Below are 20,028 nucleotides of genomic sequence, written 5' to 3'. Positions count from 1 at the left end.
TCCCTGTCTACCTGAGGGCATGAACACAGAGTCCACAATAAGGGACGTCAGTACAAATAATGTACTGAGTATGTAAATCATGAATAACAGCATAAACAAGAAATAAAGAAGCATGAGATAAAGAGATAACCTGCACATCTGAATTGCCTCTTAAGGCGGATACCATGCATGCTAACTTTTACTTTTAAACAACATCATAAATATATATAAATAAACTTTTCGAGTCATATATCATCATTAGCCCACGTCCGGGCCTCCCACGTCCGGGGTAGTCATCTCACGCCGCCCACTAGTGGTGCTGCTCGGCTATATGGCATGGTAATATCGTACATCATCATCCATAAGCCGCCCACCGTAGTGGTGCTGCCCGGCCATGTAGGCACGGTAATATCGTACATATATATACATACATATATATATATATATATATATATATATATATATATATATATATATATATAAAGCATGCATGAGAGCCCAATTAAAATCTACAACTCTGTCGGAGTGACATAAGGTCGGTATCCTCTGATTTATGTTATGGAATAATCATCGTCGCTATATCTCACCTCGAAGGAACAAATATCATAAGGTGAGATCATCAATAATGAATAAAATTGGTAATCATGTGACCAGCTCAATAATATCATGAAAACATTGACAACTTTAAGCTTTGGCCTTTTTAGAATGAAAATCATCATCACTATCATAACCATCATCATTGTCATGTCTCACTTTTTGAAGGAACAAGCATAAGATGAGGCCAATTATAATGAATGTAATCAATATTCATATGGTAGGCTAAATTATATCATGAGGACATCTAAAACTTTAGGCTTTAGATATCTCAGAAAATGAATCATTATCGTTATCGTTGACATAAAGAACACTGATCAACATCATCATATGAATCTTAAGGATTATGGACATTCCAGCATTTCTAGGAGTTTGGAGTACTATGGAAATCATGTATAAAGTTATAACATAGGAATAATGCCTTTAGAAAGAAAGGTTAGCCTTACATACTCAGCACATTATTCATACTGACGTCCCTTCTTGTCGATACTGCGTTTATGCCCGCAAGTAAACAGGGAGATGGATCTGATCCTTAGGTGCTTTGTCAGCGGAGACCCAGGAGTGCTCCACTTATTCCGGAGTTGCTGTCTATTGGTACTCCCCTTTTGTGTATATATTTGTGCATGGCGGGGTCTAGTCTCATCTTACGATTTCTTGTACTCTTTATAGAGGCTCATGGACCTATGTGGATAGTTAGAAGTTCCACAACCTTATCGGATTACATCTTGTATATTATTTTGTAGCCTTGCAGGATTGTATATATGTATATGGGCAGAGTTGATGATTATTATGTAAATGAGTTTTATTCGAGAATTTACACTCGATAGGCTATGCTAATTGTAAGTGAGATATGTGGTCCACCGAGATAAGATTGGGTGATGCATGTTAGGTGGTGCTCGGTAGGCTATCTCCGAGTACCTGTCATGGCCCTTGGGTTGGGTCGTGACAAAAGTGGTATCAGAGCAGTTCGTCCTAGGGTGTGTCTACGAGTCGTGTCCAGTAGAGTCTTATTTATGGTTGTGAATCACGCCACACATATAAATAGGAGGCTGCAGGGCATTTAGGAATGATTGACCTTCCTTCTTATCATAGATCGTGCGATAGAGCCATGATATAAGAATTCCCTTTTCCTTAACCGTGTGCTATGTTTTCAGTAAAGTCTATGAAAAGAAAAGCTACAGCAGCCTATAAGGGCAAGACAGTGGCCGAAAGAAGGACTGAATGGGAGTCGCCTACAGATATGGAGGAGGGTGAGTCCTAGAGTAAGGTCCTATTTTGGTTCTCTCAAACTTCGCCCACTCCAGAGGAGCAAAGAGGAGCCTCAACTTTAGCTCCAGCACCCCCAATTCCTCCACCAGATGCCTCAGGCCAGGAGATAAGACAAGCCATCCTTTTGCTGACCCAGTTAGTAGTCGCTCAAGCTCAGCGGAAGGGTGCGGGCCATGGTGACAGGGGTTGGAGGAAGAGGGTCAGGTCTTCAGGATTTGATCATGAGTTCAGAGGTGCCCTAAGAAAGAAGTTCTCTAGGCACTCAGCTCGTTCAACAGCTAGTGCACCTCCGCAGTTTCCTGGACCCAGGGTTGACAGATTCGCTTATTTTGGACCAGTTCAACGTTCTAGAGCTTCCAATCCTCAGACCAGGGGTGATTCAGGCCAGATGAGATTATCTATACCACGATGTACTCAGTGTGGTAAGCCACATTCTAGACCGTGCCGCTTGGGTTCGGATGTTTGTTATGTCTGAGCTCGGCCGAGCAATATCAGGAGCGACTGTCCATCGATACGTGGTAGAGATAAGGTTCAGCCCATGGGATTAGTAGTTGGCTCTTCATCATCAATACGCCCTCCAAGGCAAAGCCCATAAACACCAGTCGGCTGTGGCAGAGGTAGATGGGGAGTATCTAGTTCGAGTGGTCCTCAGCACCGCCTCTATGTATTAGCGGGACCACAGGATCTTGAGTCTTCCTCTGATGTTGTCACAGGTATATTATCGGTATCCTCTTATGATATATGCATTGATCGATATGGTGTTTATTTCGTCATATATATTACTTCTGATGTTACCGACCGTATTGGGTTGAAACCTGAGCCAATCAAACATTTTGAGGTGTCTATACCTGTTGGTGACCCAGTGATAGCTAGAAGTATGATTTACGAGTAAGTAAACCTCCGCGAAGGGAGTTGATTGACATAATGCTTAGAAGGAAAAAAAATGGAATTCTAGAAAGGGTGTTCAGGTACAACTTATGAGACAAGCCTTATTACTTTACATTCTTTTATAGCAACCAGCCCTATGTGGTTGAGTTGTATATCTTATGTGTTTCTATATGTGGCCTTCTAAGGCATGAGATGTGTTTTTTGGGCTGTGTGCAGGTTTCAGATTGTTATGTTTACAGAGGAAACTCTGGCAAAAATTTTCCGGGAATCTAAGGGAAATTGTGGAAACTTTAGGTAGGATTATGGTGAGAAGAAAGAAAGGGCCCAGCAGTGAGTGATCAGAGACGAAGTTAGTGGTCAAATGCGGGATAAATGTAGCAAGTATGTATTAAGCTGAAAGGAACGATGATTAGGTCAGGATAGAATAAGAAACATGAGAAGGGAAGATGATGTGCTTGGGGTAGAAATAAGTTTTATATACTAAGGAGAATTAAGGAGATAAGTATTCTAGAAGAAGTTGCAAGTTAGAAGAATTTGGCTAGCCCTTTTTTCTGCTTTGGAAGATTGAGTTATGAAACAAACTTGATATATACGTATAGGCCGATGCATGTAACACCGATTCAGATTATTAAGTTAGACTTCACCCGATGATTATATCGGGAAAAAAACTTTCATGTCATTATGAGCCAGCCTTGTTGACCTTGGTGATACCTTAAGGATATAGATCAAAAGAGAGATGTTTACAAAAGCTCCTTGCCTGGTAATTGGTTGACCACAGATGCGTTCTGTGTTATATTTCAGGTTATTTATCCAGGAATTTACTCAAACGGTTACATGACAGGAGTTTGTTATTACTAATATGAAGGAAAATAAGAGGTGCAAAAGGAAGAGATTCAGACTATGATAATTAAAATAAGATAAGGTTTATCAATGAAACAAAAGAACGATAAGTGACGAATGTCCGGTATGTGTGATGTGTGTGGTAGAAAAAAAAAGGAAAGAAAGACGTGTTGGAAAAAGAGAAGGAAGGGAAAAAGTGAGACAAATAGAGGAAATGTTTACTAGAGCAGTAACCCGATGAACAGAGGGTGAAAGAGAATCAAACCCTGTGGATATCCGAACACTAAGTGAGAATTTTAATAGATGTTATGCAGTGATTAGAATTTTGAATCATATTGTAAGAAATGTGTGACTAATTAAATTATGACAAGGAATATGGAACCATTTGTTGAGTAAGTTATCTTATGCATGAAGAGCGACTTTACACAACATCTCTCCAAAGAATTCTAAAAGGACCATGTATTACCCTGTTATTAATATGTTGAGATACCAGAGGACAATACTCCTATGGCAGTGTGAATTTATCAGAGAAGAGTGTGGAAGGATTGACGTTGAACCTTAAGTTATAGTTTTATCAAAAAGAAGTCAATGGCACTCTGAAATATGCTTAGGACTATTGTCCTATGAACGAAATCATTTGAGAAAAAGGATGAGAAGTAAGACAAAAGAAGAAACAAGGTTTGATTGTGAATGATCAATAGATTGACATTACATGTATGTCAAGACAGCAACAAATGGAATCGCATCCCCGGTGAGTTACACGGTAAAGGTCCCAAGGAAAGAATATTTAGAAAAGGTGAGTCAAGAGAGGGCGAGTTTGTGGATGATATGGTATAGGGAACATAGGGTGGTTATGAGCTACATCGATGGAAATGACTAATATGCAAGACGATCTATGGGTCTTGATAGAATTGAGGAAAGAAGCATTGGGATAAAGGCAATTCCCTCATGGTTTAATAGTTGTAGCATTTAGATGGTAATCAAAAGGGACAATCAAAGAATTAGTCTTCGACATTCCAAGGCAATGTGGCAAGCGGAGGCGTAAGAATAAGATGATACAAGATATGGGCCGTAGAATGGAAGAGGGGCGAAAAATCCAACATGGCAGTTGTACAACAATAAGGTAGATTATGAGACAGAGTTAAAGGATGGGCATATAATGGAAAAGCGGTATTAACCTTAAGAAGATAAATCATGTGAGTATTATGGCTTCTGTTCAGGCGTGAGAACGAAACGGTATTTCCGTACAACAAGGGTTCATACGAATGATTTCACAATGAGGATATACATGCGATGAGTATAAGATTAAGATTAGGGGGAGAAGTGAATAATGGACTAACATGAGAAGTCAAGTGAAATAGCCACCGCGAGTAAGTTGTATGGATGCGAAGTTCCAATGTCACATACCGATTGGGGAAGCATTGTACAGGGAAAGCCTCAAAGGCAAAAATACTTGAGTCAGAATTTAGTAATGTCTTTGTTAAGAGAAGGATGCGGAGTTAACAATAGAAGAGGATTGAAATGGAAATGAATTATTTGAAAGCATGCGAGTACTTGACGGTAGCAACCTACGATGAAAAAGAATAAATGTTTATGATTATTTAGAAGAGAAAGTTCATGGATGATATGACAATTTCAAGCTTAGAGTATTCAAGACGTAAAGGAATTAAGGCCGCATCATAAAGTAAATGGAGCAAGATGGATCTAAATGAGGAATTAAAGGTGAGAGGTGGTGGTGAAGAGCATACTAAGGAGTAAATTTGTGTAGGACAATTTCATGGCACTAATCAAGAATAAGGATGGATCTAAAACTAATATGGATGTTGCAATTGTAAGGAATCATATAAGCTATCTATGGAAATTGTCAGGCTAAGATACCCAGTTCTTTACTGGTGCCTGAAGATCAATACATTCCGAGAGACCTGGGGAATATAGGTCATCCTAGTAAGCCCCCCATTTTGAGATAGATAAGCGGATAGAGCACGTTTTCAAACTTCCCAAGGCATACTATGAACACATATGTTAGACCTTTAAGGAAGATGAAAAGACTTGTTAAGGTGGCTTGGAATATATATATATATATATCCAGAGGGTCATATGAAGCTTGCAAGAATGGGAGAGTATCAAATTATTGGAATGTGGAAATTTCATATTGAAGAGATTTATGAGGATCATTAAAAGACTCTATGAGAAGTTCTTACTGCCCTCTCAAATGGCTTCGGGGTTGTGATTTAAGAACTAAAAATGTAAGCTTGATGAAGGTACTATGAAAGGATGCAGAAGTAAAAGAGATGAATTAGGAAGCAGAGGAGGATATGAATTTTAGGTACTAGGCCACAATTAGACCATTTACATCACTTACTATCCAATTCAAGTACGAAAGAAATTTAACAGGTCTCGGACAACATTTCCCCTAAAATTCCCACTCTAATACAACTTCCAAAACAGCTCACTACGCATACAGCATCATCAACAAGAACAACATATGGCAACATAAACAAGCAAAAATCCCTCTAAAAATCTAATCAAAACAGCCCACAAGGCAACCATATCAACAAACTAGTTTATGCTTCCACATCATCGTTTCTTTCACCTTAAACCGCTAAAACTCTTGGTAGTTAACTCAAAATAAAGATAAGAACCATATACATACCTTGAAGGGACTAGAACTCCAAGAACCAAACTTCAACTCCTACTCCTAAGCTCAACAACTTCAATGAAACCCTAGGAACAACTTTCCCTTCACTAGCTTGGGTTCACGGGGCTCGGATCTTGCTAAACCTTCTCTAATATGATGGAAAATGTTAAGAGGCAATATGTTAGGTTTTTCTCTAGTTGGGGAATGAAATATGAGGAATAAAAACATGAGGTCTATATATGTAAGTGGACAAAAAAAAGTTCCAGCGACTGCGGGTTGACGAGAGGGTCGACGACTGTTGACTTCCTCCTTCGTTCTGCCACCCGAAAGTTCAGAGGCTAAGGCATGTCGACTGCGTGGAATAATGCCTTGTCGACATGTCGATGGCCCGTCAAAGTGGACTGGTTTCCTGCAGGTTCCCTGAGTCACTATGACTCGCATCGATTCGATTCGTTTAGCTTCAAATCCTATCGTATTGCAAGGAACATACACTTGTACTTCGGTATACATGAGGTAATGCCTCAAAACCCCTGGTAAAACCTCTGTACAAAGGGTATAAATCACTAGGAAACCATAAACTTTCTTATGACAAAAAATGAGAGGCATAACACTCTCCTCCATTTAGAAACATTCGTCCTCTAATGTTCATACAAGTCATGAGTTATAAAAATTTCGGCAGAGTCTCTCCTGTAATCATACCAATCCAACCTGTACACAGCAACCCAATATAATACCACACAAGGCCACATGTTAAAATATACAACATCATGGCCTCACACGACCAATCACAATAACTATAAACAAAACTAATACCTGGGGGTGATGATGCCTCAAACTGAGCCTCCTGGGATGACGGAAACAAGTATGGGTACTTAGTTTTCATCTCCTCTTCAGCCTCCTATGTCATTTATTCAACATTATTATTCCTCCAAAGCACTTTAACAGAAGCCACATCCTTAGTTCGCAATCGACAAACTTGTCTATCTAGTATAGCCACTGGGTTTCCTCGTATGATAATTGCTCGGTCACCTGGATATCATCAACCGGTACAATTCTCGAGGGATATCCTATACCCTTACAGGGCATGGATACATGAAATGCTTTTGGATGTATGAGACTCCGGCCCTCGAAGGTACTCTAACTCATATGCTACCTTACCTACTGCACGAATGATTCTGTATTGCCCAATGTATCGAGGGCTTAACTTACCCTTATTGCCAAATCTCATCACTCCCTTCATAGGAGAGACTTTCAAGAAGACCCAATCGACTACCTCAAACTTAAGCTCTACGCCGCCGATTATCTGCATAGGATTTCTGTCGACTCTGTGCCGCTAGTAACCTTTATTGAATCACTTTCACTTTGCCAACCGCTTGTTGTATTAAATCTGGGCCTACTAGCTGATTCTCTCCAACATCATACCATCCTATGGATGATCTATATCTCCGCCCATATAAAGCCTCATAAGGAGCCATTTGAATACTGGAATAGTAACTGTTATTATATGCCAACTCAATAAGAGGCAAATGATCATCCTAGCTACCTTGGAAGTCAATTACACAAGCTCTCAGCATATCCTCAAGTGTCAATATAGTACGCTCATCTTGTCCATTTGTCTGCGGATGAAATGTCGTACTAACACTCACCTGAGTCCCCAATCCGTTCTGGAAAGATCTCCAAAAGTTAGTTGTGAACAGTGCCCCTCTATCTAAAATAAGGGTTGTAGGAACCCCATGAAGTCGCACAATCACTCTAAGGTAGAGCTTCACATAATCTTCAGCTGAATAAGTAGTTCTGACAGGTAGTTGGTGGGCTGACTTTGTAAGCCTACCAACTATGACCCATATTGAATCATACTTCCGCGGAGTACGGAGAAAACCTGTAATGAAATCCATATTAATCACCTCTCATATCCATGTCGAAATCTTAATAGTCTGCAATAAACCTCCAGGCTTCTGGTGTTGTGTCTTGACTTGTTGGCAATTTGGACAATGAGCGACAAACTCCGCTATGTCCTTCTTTATGCTATCCCACCAATACGCTTCCTTGATATCATGATACATCTTTGTTGTGCCTGGATGAATAGAATAGCGGGAATAGTGGGCTTCCCCATAACCTGCCGATGAAGCCCTGCGACATTAGGAATGCACAATCTACCTCGATATTTGAATACTCCATTCCCTGAAATCACAAAGGACGTCTTTTCTTTCTGAGGAGCCATACCCAGTAATGAACTAAAATAGGGTCTTTGTACTGACGCTCCTTTATCTCAGCTACCAAAGATGACACCGCTGTGTCTTGGACAGTAAAACCTATATCAGCTGAGTCAAACAACCGAACTCTAAGGCTAGCTAACTGACGAACTTCGCGGACTATCTCTCTTTTCTCTGGTTGCACATATGACAGGCTGCCCATGGATTTACAACTAAGAGCATCGACTACTACATTGGCCTTCCCAGGATGGTACAAATATCAACTTCATAATCTTTTAACAACTCTAGCCATCGCCTCTGACGTAAGTTTAAGTCCTTCTGCTTAAACATGTACTGGAGGCTCTTATGGTCGGTATAGATATCAACATGGACATTGTATAAGTAGTGTATCCACATTTTCAAAGCATGGATCACCGCAGCTAACTCAAGATCATGGGTTGGATAATTCTTCTCGTGCTTCGTTAGCTGTCTAGAAGCATAAGCAACAACCTTACCGTGTTGCATTAATACACAACCCAACCCAATACCTGAAGCATCATAATAAATCACATAGCCATTTGTTCCCTCTGGAAGAGTCAAGACAGGTGCTAAGGTCAACTTGCCCTTCAATACCTGGAAACTCCGCTCACATGCTTTCATCCACTGAAACTTGGTTGATTTTTGAGTCAACTTGGTCAACGAGGCTGAAAGAGAAGAAAATCCCCCTACGAACCTTCTATAATATCCTGCTAGACCCAAGAAACTGCGTAGCTCAGTTGATGTCGTGGGTCTTGTCCAATTCCTCACAGCTTCAATCTTTCGAGTATCCACTCTAATGCCTTCGTCTGAAATAATGTGACCAAGAAAAGCCATAGAGTTCAACTAGAACTCACACTTAGAAAACATTGCATATAATTCTCTATCTCGAAGAACTCACCTAGATGATCTGCATGTTCAGCCTCTGACGGTGAATAAACCAGGATATCATCTATAAATACAAAAATAAACAGATCTAGGAAGGGCCTGAATACACGATTCATCAAGTCCATGAATACAGCTGGAGCATTAGTTAACCCGAATGACATAACACGAAACTCATAGTGCCCATATCTAGTCCTGAATGTCATCTTCGGAATGTCTTCCTCCTTCACCCTAACCTGATGATACCCCGATCTCAAGTCTATCTTTGAAAAATATCTAGCACCCTGCAGCTGATCAAATAAATCATCAATCCTCGGAAGTGGATGCCTATTCTTTATAGTCACTTTATTCAATTTCCTATAATCGATACACATTCGTAAGGAGCCATTCTTCTTTCTTACAAATAATACCGGCACTTCCCACGGTGAAGTACTGGACCTAATAAAGCCCTTCTCGAGTAAATCCCTCAGTTGCTCCTTTAATTCTTTTAACTCTGCAGGTGCCATTTTATAAGGGGGAATAGATATTGGCCGAGTATCTAGTAATCGACTGATAGTGAAATCAATCTCTCTCTGGCGGAATGCCTGAAAGCTCATCGGGAAACACCTCTGCGAACTCATTGACCACAGAGACAGACTGAAGGGTCGGTGACTCTGCTTGTATATCCTGAACCCGAACTAGGTGATAGATATACCCTTTTCTGATCATCGTTTTTGCCGTAAGGTAGGAAATAAACCTACCCCTCGGTGAAGCAGCATTACCCTTCCACTCTAGGACTGGCTCGTCTAGAAACTAAAACTGAGCCACTTTCGTTCTATAATCAACATTAGCATAACAAGAAGCCAACCAATCCATACCCATAATAACATCAAAATCGATCATATCTAACTTAATTAAATCTGCTATGGTGTGGCGATTGCAAACTATGATTACATAGCGTCGATATACTCGCCTAGCTATGTCGGGGTCACCAACTGACGTAGACACCTCAAAAGGTTCAATCAATTCAGGCTTTATCCCAAACTTGCCAGCAACAAATAGAGTAACATATGATAAGGTGGAACCTGGGTCAATCAGTGCGTATACATCATAGGAGAAAACTGATAATCTACCTGTAATAGCATCAGGAGATGACTCACGATCCTGTCTACCAGCTAATGCATAGATGCGGTTCTGAGGACCGCTCGAACTAGATGCTCCACCCCTTCCTCTACCACGTCCTGTTGTTGTCTGAGAACCATGTCCTGAAGGGCGTATAGATGAAGAAGAACCAGCTAGAGACCCTGTGGGCTGAACTATACCCACACTATCTCTCAATGGACACTCCTGCATCATATGACTGGGCTGGCCACAAGCATAAAAGGCGTTTGATCCCAATCGCACTGTCCCGCATGTAGCTTACCGCACTGGCACACCGTGACAAGAGTGGCCTCATCTGACCAGACTCCTATCTAGATTGAGAACCCGAAGCTCTAGAACTCTGACCCGCTCCGGAATAAAAAGGCCGATCAAATCTCTGACCTGGAAATCGCAGAAGTGCACTCGCCACTGAATGGGATGGATTCCGGGGATAATGCTGTCTCTGTCCTCCTCTAAACTTGCCAGCAACATCTAAAGATTTATCTCTCTTATAATGGCCTCGATCACGCTCTCGCTCTGTCCTCCGCTGATGCTTACGATCCTCCAGATCCTGTGCATATGCCTGTATTCGCGAAATATCCATACCTGGCTATAACGCAGCTGTCATACACTCGTCAATCAAATGTGGTCCTAGACCAACCATGAAATAGTGAACTCGATCCTCTATCTCAGCCACCATAGCTGGGAAATATCTAGCCAATAAATCAAAGTGCACACTGTACTCTCGAACACTCATACTACACTGCTGAATACGTAAGAATCTATCTGCTCGGGCCCGCCGAGCCTCTGGCGGAAAATAATGACGAATAAAGGCATCTGAAAACTCTTGCCAAATGGCTGGAGGGGCATCCTCTCCCCTAGATAGCTCCTACGTCTAGTACCACTATAGTGCAACATCATGGAGCGTATAAGAAGCCAACTCCACCGAATCAACCCCATTAGCATGCATGACCCTCAGAGTCCTTTGCATGCTATCAATAAAGTCCTGGGGGTCTATATTCTACCTCAACATGGAGAACTCTGGGGGATCTAAGCTAAGAAAATTCTTAACCCTCGCACTAGTAGCTCGGTCTGCCTGATCAACACCTACTCCCTGACGCTGAGCCTGAGCGGCTACCAATCTAGTCAATAACTATACAAAGATTCGCATATCCCCAACCGGTGCGTTTGGCTAAGAGGCCGGAGGCACGGGACAAAACGGTCGGAGGCGAGGTATGCGAAGTCTGAGATAGGGTCTCACGCTGAGACTCGCCCCGAGCCCTGGTAGTCTGCTGACTACTGCTAGTAGCCTTACCAGTCGCTCTCTTGGCCTTCTGGACAGCTGTAGCTCTCTTTGGAGGCATCGCTAAAATCAGAACAAATTATTAGAAGGAGAACTCTTACCACACGGCTCTATCACACGATCTAAGATGAAAAGAATGACAACATCCTGAATGTCCTGTAGCCTTCTCTCTATAAGTTTGGTGCACAACACACCCATAAACAAGACTCTACTAGACACGGTCTGTAGACAACCCTAGGACGAAACTTCTATCACGACCCAAACCGATGAGTCATGTCAAATGTCTGACCTCTACTGACCAGGCACTCTTATACTCGTACCTGGATCTCACTGAATAACAGGGTGGCCCATACATGACTTATATTGGACTATACTGACACATGAAAGAACAATGCTACATATATACTGATAATAACAGTGCAAGCCGACTAGGCCGCTACATATGTTATAAAACAAAAGATTAAGAGCCGACAAGGCTACATAACATCCCAACTACATACCACTGTCTACAGGCCTCTAATAGAATGTAAAGCTATAGAAAGGACGGGACAGGGCCCTATCATACCTATATATACATATAAAAAATAGCATACCAAAAATGAACTGCAGCTCCGAACGAAGTGGAGTGCACTGACTACAGCTGAGTGGAAGTCCTACTGAGCTGGATCACCTGTCTATCTACCTGAACTTACGGGCATGAACGCAGCCCCCCAAGCAATAGAGGAGTCAGTACAGATAATGTACCGAGTATGTAAGGCATAAGAATAATATGTACATAATGATCATGAAATAAATCTGAAACACGGAAGCCAATCCAACTATCTAAATACATCAGTGACTAAACGTCTGGGAGTGTCAGTATAACTCTGTCTAACTGAAAGTGCCTCTGAGGGCGTATGATATGCATAGGTCATAGTATAACTGTTTGTGTTGAGGAACGTACAGCCCGATCCATATATCATATGTTAGTGCTGAGGAACGTACAGCCCGATCCATATATCATATCCCATTGACCTCTCTGTGGCCATCATCATCATTATCGTCATCACTGTGCACCAACTGATCAGGTGGTAATGCGTATATAACACCTATCCCTTTCCCCACACCCCATATACATATAATATACGAGTATATAACGCCTTCTGGTCATGGGTCAATGTGCATATGTATAAACAACAACATTTTCCCTAAAATTCCCACTCAAATCCAACTTCCAAAATAGCTCTCTACATACACAACATCATCATGATCAACAACAACAACAACATATGGAAACATAAACAAGTAAAAATCCCTCCAAAAATCTAATCAAAATAGCCCACAAGGCAACCATATCAACAAACTAGTTTATGCTTCCACTACATCGTTTATTTCACCTTAAACCGCTAAAACTCTTAGTAGTTAACTCAAAACAAAGGTAAGAATCATATACATACCTTGAAGGGACTAGACCTCCAAGAACCAAACTTTAAATCCAACTCCTAAGCTCAACAATTTCAATGAAACCCTAGGAATAACTTTCCCTTCACTAGCTCGGGTTCACGAGGCTCAGATCTTGCTAAAACTTCTCTAATATGATGGAAATGTTAAGAGGAAATATGTTAGGGTTTTCTCTGGTTGGGGAATGAAATATGAGGAATAAAAACGTGAGGGCTATATATATAAGTGGACAAAAAAATGTTCCAGCAACAGCGGGTTGACGAGAGGGTCGACGGCTCGTCGACTTCCTTCATCATTCTGCCACCCCAAAATTCAGAGGTTACGGCATGTCGACGGCATGTAATGATGCCTCGTTGACATGTCGACGGCCTATCAAAGTGGACTGGTTTCCTGCAGGTTCCCTGAGTCGCTCCGACTCGCCTCGATTCAATTCGTTTAGCTTCTAATACTATCTTATTGCAAGGAACATATACTTGTACTTCAGCATACACGAGGTAAGGCACTTAATGCCTCAAAACTCCGGGTACAAATCTCCGTACTAAGGGTATAGATCACTAGGGAACCATAAACTTTCTTACGACGAAAAATGAGAGGCGTAACAAACATGTTCCATCCTATAAGAGAGAATTGGATACGCATAGGATAGGCAGTAGGTCATGTAAATCTAACACAAAGGCATGGACTTTAGCCTTTTGCTGAATGATCCTTCTCATATGCTAAATCATGAGACAGGGCCAGTTTATTTGGACATCTATGTCTAGTAGATCCTTTAGTGTGATGTATAAGTAGCTTGCCATAGATTTTCCCTCCTTTCTTAGCGTTACAGTATCTTGTGAACCACATTAAAATACAACAGATGCAGTTCCAGCATCTCTTTCTTTTCCATCCTTCTATGCTGCTTCTCAAATAGATTGTTTGAGAGTTTCCTTGTGATATCCATCGCCGAAGGCAGTCCATCAATGTCGGCTACTCATTCTTCACATAATATGCCTATCCAAAGACTAGGCACATGCAAAATTTCACCCAACACTTAGGCAGTCAATTTGAATTCAACCCCTAGAATAGTGCTGGTGATCTCAGTTCCAGCGCTAATGGCATTGATGTAAAGCACATTAACATGTTGCTTGCACTGCTTTCTCCTCTATGCTCTTGAAAGAAATAGGTTATTCCACCCCTTCATCTCAATTTTTTGCAGCAAAGTAATTATTTCTGGGCCTTTATGTCAGTGACTACTCTACCCCTCAACACAGTTTTTCTTCTTAATGGAAGACCTTCTTCATGGAAGGGTCCTTCACTTCTCCTCATTAACATAATTTTCAATGTCATCATCAGTGTCATGATGTAGAGGATTCTTCCCCTTCACTCTTAGTAGAATCATCCACCAGCTTTTACTTTGTTGCTATTCTAGATGAACCAGGTCCGGTAACTTGTTTCTTCGTGACAATGGTTTTGGACATGAGAGTAAAAACTGCCTTTTCATTCCTTCTTCTCCTCTGCTCAACCATCTCCTTAACATCAGTTTCCATTATTGCCTTCTTAGTAGCTTTAGCAGCTCTAGTTCTTGAAACTTTGGGCTTTTTGCTTGCCTGTAGAGCCTCCTCCAGTTTTATCTCAATTTTTCTTTTTTTACTCTTAGTGTGAAGAGTTCTTAGCACAATTGTAGAGATTGCTTTTTCAGTAGCAACATTTTCTTCAGCCATCAAGACATGCTTTCCAAATGCCTTTCTAAGCCTATATTTAGTATTTTTCGCTGCTAACTGAGCTATTCGAAACTCATCATCATCATCCCCTACTGCAGCAGTCGCAATTAGAATGGGTCGCGCAGCTTGTTCCATGGGTGCAGTAGTATCAATAGTTCGTAAACTGCCCTTATCACCAACTAAGGTTTCATCATCCCTCACAGACATCTTGCTATGTAGAGAAATAACATTACAAAATCAATATCTAGAGACATGTTTGAAAAACATGTTATGGTTTTAGGTTTGCGAAGGATATGTTAATATCTATGTATTTTAAAATATTTAGGTATAATACTATACTCATCAATGAATTATAATTAAGATTATGTTGATATTTTCTATGCATGCGATGATATCCTAGTAAAGGATATAAGTGTGTTGAACAAGTCGCGAGATCGGCTCGCTCACACTAGCGATCGCCTATGACGTCGAGGAGTGTTCAAAGGGAGACCTATTGAAACCATATTAGTGCAAGGTCACGTATATCTTTCAATAAAATATCGGTCTTGACTAAATCTCTGACTAACGGATTATGATGTAACGACCCGTTTGACCCGCAGAGACCGTTAGCATGCTTCCCGAGGTCATCTGAGTTGATTTGGGTAATTTTTGGGGAAATTTGGCTTAAAAGTGAAAAATAGTTGACTCAAAGTTGACTTTTGGATAAACGGATCTTTTTTTAGAATTCGTCGATTTCGAGAGGTCCGGATGGTCTGCTAGAACTTGTGTGCCTATTTGGTTTGATTCCCAATGCACTCGGGTGCATTTTGAGACTTGGGTTAGAAGGATAGTTTTAAGGTATAGGGGGTTGACTCGATCAATGAGACCCCCTATGGGAATTTTGAGGCCAGGAGTGCGTTCATAGCCTGTTTTAATGTTTAATTGCATATTTGATTTGTGAGCAGACGGTATCGAGTGTTAGTCGGGCGAACTTGTTTTCTTTGATTCGTTTAACTTCTAATCCTTCCAATACTTACTAAACATGAACGTAACCCTTCGTATACATAAAATAGGCATATCTAAAATTGTATACCCTCTAAGTTAGTCCCGATGTTCAAGGCTAGGATAGCTAACATATGACGAATCTCAACGTACAAAACTATGAGGTGTAACATGCTTCCCCCCTTAGAAACATTCGTCCTCGAATGTTAAACTTTCAGGAAATCCATAGAAATTTCGGCAGAGTCTCCCCTATAACTGTACTTCTACCAACCTGCCATGCAAAGAACCCAAATCATACAATGCCATACAGGACTACAATAAATAACAACAACAACCATGTCCTCACACGACCATTAATCATAAGTAATGAAACACTACGCACCTGAAGGCAAAGGTGTCTCAGTTTGGATCTCCTCTGGGAGCGGAAACAAGTGCGGATACGTGGGTCTCATGTCTTCCTCAGCTTCCCAAGTTATCTCCTCAACATTCTTGTTCCTACAGAGAACCTTTACCGAAGCCACATCCTTGGTCCTCAACCTACGGACCTTTCCATCTAGAATGGCAATAGGGACTTCCTCATCTGATAGTTGCTCTGTGACCTGTACATTAGCAACAGGTACAACTATAGAAGGATCTCCGATGCACTTATAGAGTATAGACACATGGAAGACCGGATTTATAGACTGCAAGTGTTAAAGTAGATCTAACTCATAGGCCACCTGGCCCACTCGGCGCATAATCCTATAAGGCCCAATGTACTGAGGGCTAAGCTTTCTCTTCTTGCTGAATTTCATAATGTCTTTCATTGGTGATACCTTCAGGAATACCCAGTCATCTACCTGAAAGTCTAAATCTTGTCGGCTATTATCTGCATAAGACTTCTGGTGACTCTGAGCAACCAATAGCCTTTCCTGAATAAGCTTAACCTTATCAATCGCCTGCTGGATCAATTCTTGTCCTATTAGCTTAGATTCCCCAACCTTGAACCATCTGATAGGTGATCTGCACTTCCATCCATATAAGGCTTTATACGGAGCCATCTGAATACTGGAGTGGTAGCTATTATTATATGCAGACTAAATAAGCGGCAAATGATCATCCCAACTACCTCTGAAGTCTATCACACATGCCCGTAACATATCCTCGAACGCCTGAATGGTACGCTCAGCCTGTCCGTCTGTCTGGGGGTGGAATGCTGTTCTGAGACTCACCTGAGTCCCTAATCCTTTCTGGAAAGACTTCCAGAAGTTAGCTGTAAATTGCGCACCCCTATCAGAGATGATAGATACTGGAACACCATGAAGGCGCACTATCTCCTTAATATAAAGCTTCGCATAGTCCTATGCTGCATAAGTAGTCCTGATATGCAGAAAATGGGCTCACGTTGTAAGCCTATCAATAATCATCCATATCAAATAGAACTTACACTGAGTACGAGGTAACCCTGTAATGAAATCCATATTAATCGCTTTCCATTTTCAAGTCAGAATCTCAATAGCCTGCAATAACCCATCAGGTCTTTGGTGTTCAATCCTGACCTGGTGACAATTAGGACACTAAGCTACAAATTTTGCTATCTCTTTCTTCATCCCATCTCACCAATATACCTCTCTAACATCATGATACATATTCGTATTCCCCGGATAAATAGAATAACGAGAGTAATGAGCCTCTCCCATAATCTGTTGATGTAACCCTTCAACATCAGGAACACAGAGTCTGCCTCGATATCTGAGGACTCCGTCTCTAGTAATCTCAAATGGTGTCTTCTCCTTCTGAGGGGCAGTATCTCTGTAATGGACTAACATAGGATCCTCGTACTGGCGCTCCTTAACATCAGCCACTAAAGATGAGGCTACTGAATCCTAAATAATAACTCTTGCATCGCCCGAGTCCAATAATCGAACTTCTAGGCTAGCTAACTGGGGAAGATCATGAGCTAACTTCCTTTTCTCTAGCCGTAAGTAAGATAGGCTACCCATAGATCTACGGCTAAGGGCATCTGCCACTACATTGGCCTTCCTTGGATGGTAGAATATCAACATCATAATCTTTCAGTAGCTCCAACCATCATCTCTGACGCAAATTCAACTCCATCCGCTTGAAGATGTACAGAAGGCTCTTATGGTTAGTATAGGTATCAACATGGACACCATATAAGCAATGCTTCCACATCTTTAACGCATGAACCACTGCGGCTAACTCTAGATCATGGGTCGGTTAATTTTTCTCGTGCTTCCTCAGTTGCCTCGAGGCATAAGTGATAACCTTACCGTGCTGCATTAACATGAAACCCAATCCCACGCCTGAAGTGTCACAATTAATAGCATAACCCTCTGGTACCTCTGGAAGTATCAGAATTGGTGCTGAAGTCAACCTGTCCTTCAACTCCTGAAAACTTCGCTCACAAGCGTCCGTCCACTGGAACTTAGCTGCTTTCTGAGTCAGCTTCGTCAATGGTGCTGAAAGGGAGGAAAAGCCCTCTACTAATCTTCAATAATAACCTACCAAGCCCAAGAAACTACGAACCTCGATAGGTGTCGTGGGTCTAGGCCAAGTCTTCACGGCCTCTATCTTCTGCGTATCAGCCCTAATGTCCTCATCTGAAATGATGTGGCCAAGAAAAGCCACAGAGCTCAACCAGAACTCACATTTAGAGAATTTTGCATACAACTTTCAAGCTTGAAGAGCTCTAAGTACAACACGTAAATGATCCGCATGCTTAGTCACTGATTGAGAATACACTAGAATATCATCGATAAACACGATTATGAACAGATCTAGGAAGGACCAGAATACGTTGTTCATCAGATCCATAAATACTGCTGGGGCATTAGTCAAACCGAACGACATCACCCGAAACTCAGAATGACCATATCTGGTTCTGAAAGCTATCTTCGGAATATCTTTTTCTCTAACCCTCACCTGGTGTTATCCTGATCTCAAATCTATTTTTGAGAAACATCTGGCACCCCGTAATTGATCGAATAAATCATCAATCCTTGGGAGCGGATACTTATTCTTTATCGTCACTTTATTCAACTGTCTATAGTCAATACACATTCGTAAGGAGCCGTCTTTCGTCCTTACAAATAACACAAGTTCTCCCCACGGTGACGTACTATGCCTGATAAAGCCTTTCTCAAGCAAGTCCTTCAACTGCTCCTTCAGCTCCCTTAACTCAACAGGTGCCATCCTATAAGGAGGAATAGATATCGGCTGGGTATCTTGTAAGACATCGATAGAAAAGTCAATCTTCAGCTCTGGTGGGAGACCCGGAAGCTCATCTGGAAAATTATCTGGGAACTCATTAACTATTGGGACAAATTGAAGAATCAGCGACTTCGTTTCTGCATCCTGAACTCGGACTATAGATACATCCTTTGGCGATTATCTTTCTTGCCTTGAGATAGGAAATAAATCTACCTCTCGGCGAGTCTGCATTAGCCCTCCATTCTAAAACTGGCTCTCTTGAAAACTAAAACCGAACCATCTTCGTTCTACGATCGACATTAGCATAACAAGAGGCCAACCAATCCATACCCATAATGACATCGAAGGCTACCATATCTAACTCGATCAAATCTGCTACAATATGATGATTATAAACTATAACTACACAATTCCTGTATACCCGTCTAGCTATCACTGGGTCACTAACAGGTGTAGACACTTCAAATGACTTAATCAACTCAGGCTCTACCCCAAGCTTACTAGCAATAAAAGGATTAACAACAATGTAGAACCTAGATCTATCAATGCATATACATCATAGGAGGAGACTGATAGTACACCTGTAATAACATAAGTCGAAAACTCAAGATCCTGTCAACCAGCTAATGCATAAATGCAGTTCTGAGGACCGTTTAAGCTAGACTCTCCAACTCTGCCCCTACCACGACCACCTGATGTCTGAGAACCCTGCCCAGGAGGGTATACAGATGATGGTGAACCAGCTGCAGATCCTGTAGGCTGAACTATACCTCTAACACTTCTCGACGGACACTCCCGCATAATATAGCCAAGCTTGCCGCAAGCATCTTAACCTAAGCGACACTGCCCAGTATGTAACTTACCACACTGAGTACATCGCAGCAAAGGAGGCCTCATCTGGCTTGATTCACCCCTATACTGAGAACCTGAGGCTCTGGAACCCTGACCTGT

At 41.5% G+C, this 20,028-nt stretch overlaps 1 protein-coding gene across 1 annotated transcript; it reads right to left on the bottom strand.

The window, feature by feature from the left end:
* Positions 1–16,127: 16,127 nt before the first annotated feature.
* On the bottom strand, positions 16,128–19,878 carry LOC132057778 (uncharacterized). The gene is made up of 8 exons (XM_059450381.1): positions 19,698–19,878; positions 18,987–19,178; positions 18,373–18,467; positions 18,138–18,255; positions 17,472–17,707; positions 16,680–16,871; positions 16,247–16,547; positions 16,128–16,135 (listed from the first exon to the last, which is right to left on the bottom strand). The coding sequence occupies exons 1-8, from the start codon at positions 19,876–19,878 to the stop codon at positions 16,128–16,130; spliced, it is 1,323 nt and encodes a 440-aa protein (XP_059306364.1).
* Positions 19,879–20,028: the final 150 nt, after the last annotated feature.

This window comes from Lycium ferocissimum, chromosome 5 (genome assembly GCF_029784015.1).
Source record: "Lycium ferocissimum isolate CSIRO_LF1 chromosome 5, AGI_CSIRO_Lferr_CH_V1, whole genome shotgun sequence".
NCBI lineage: Eukaryota > Viridiplantae > Streptophyta > Magnoliopsida > Solanales > Solanaceae > Lycium > Lycium ferocissimum.
The sequence above is the reverse complement of the archived record's forward strand: the minus strand, read 5'-3'. Positions and strand labels throughout refer to the sequence as shown.

Excerpts from the sequence above, each read along its gene's own strand:
- LOC132057778 (XM_059450381.1), bottom strand. The coding sequence starts at position 19,878 with ATGCGGGAGTGTCCGTCGAGAAGTGTTAGAGGTATAGTTCAGCCTACA. Across the intron at positions 19,179-19,697 it reads CTGCATTTATGCATTAGCTG|TTAATGAGTTCCCAGATAAT; the intron begins GTTGACAGGATC and ends TTGTCCCAATAG. Across the intron at positions 18,468-18,986 it reads GAAAGGCTTTATCAGGCATA|ATGAGGACATTAGGGCTGAT; the intron begins GTACGTCACCGT and ends ACATCATTTCAG.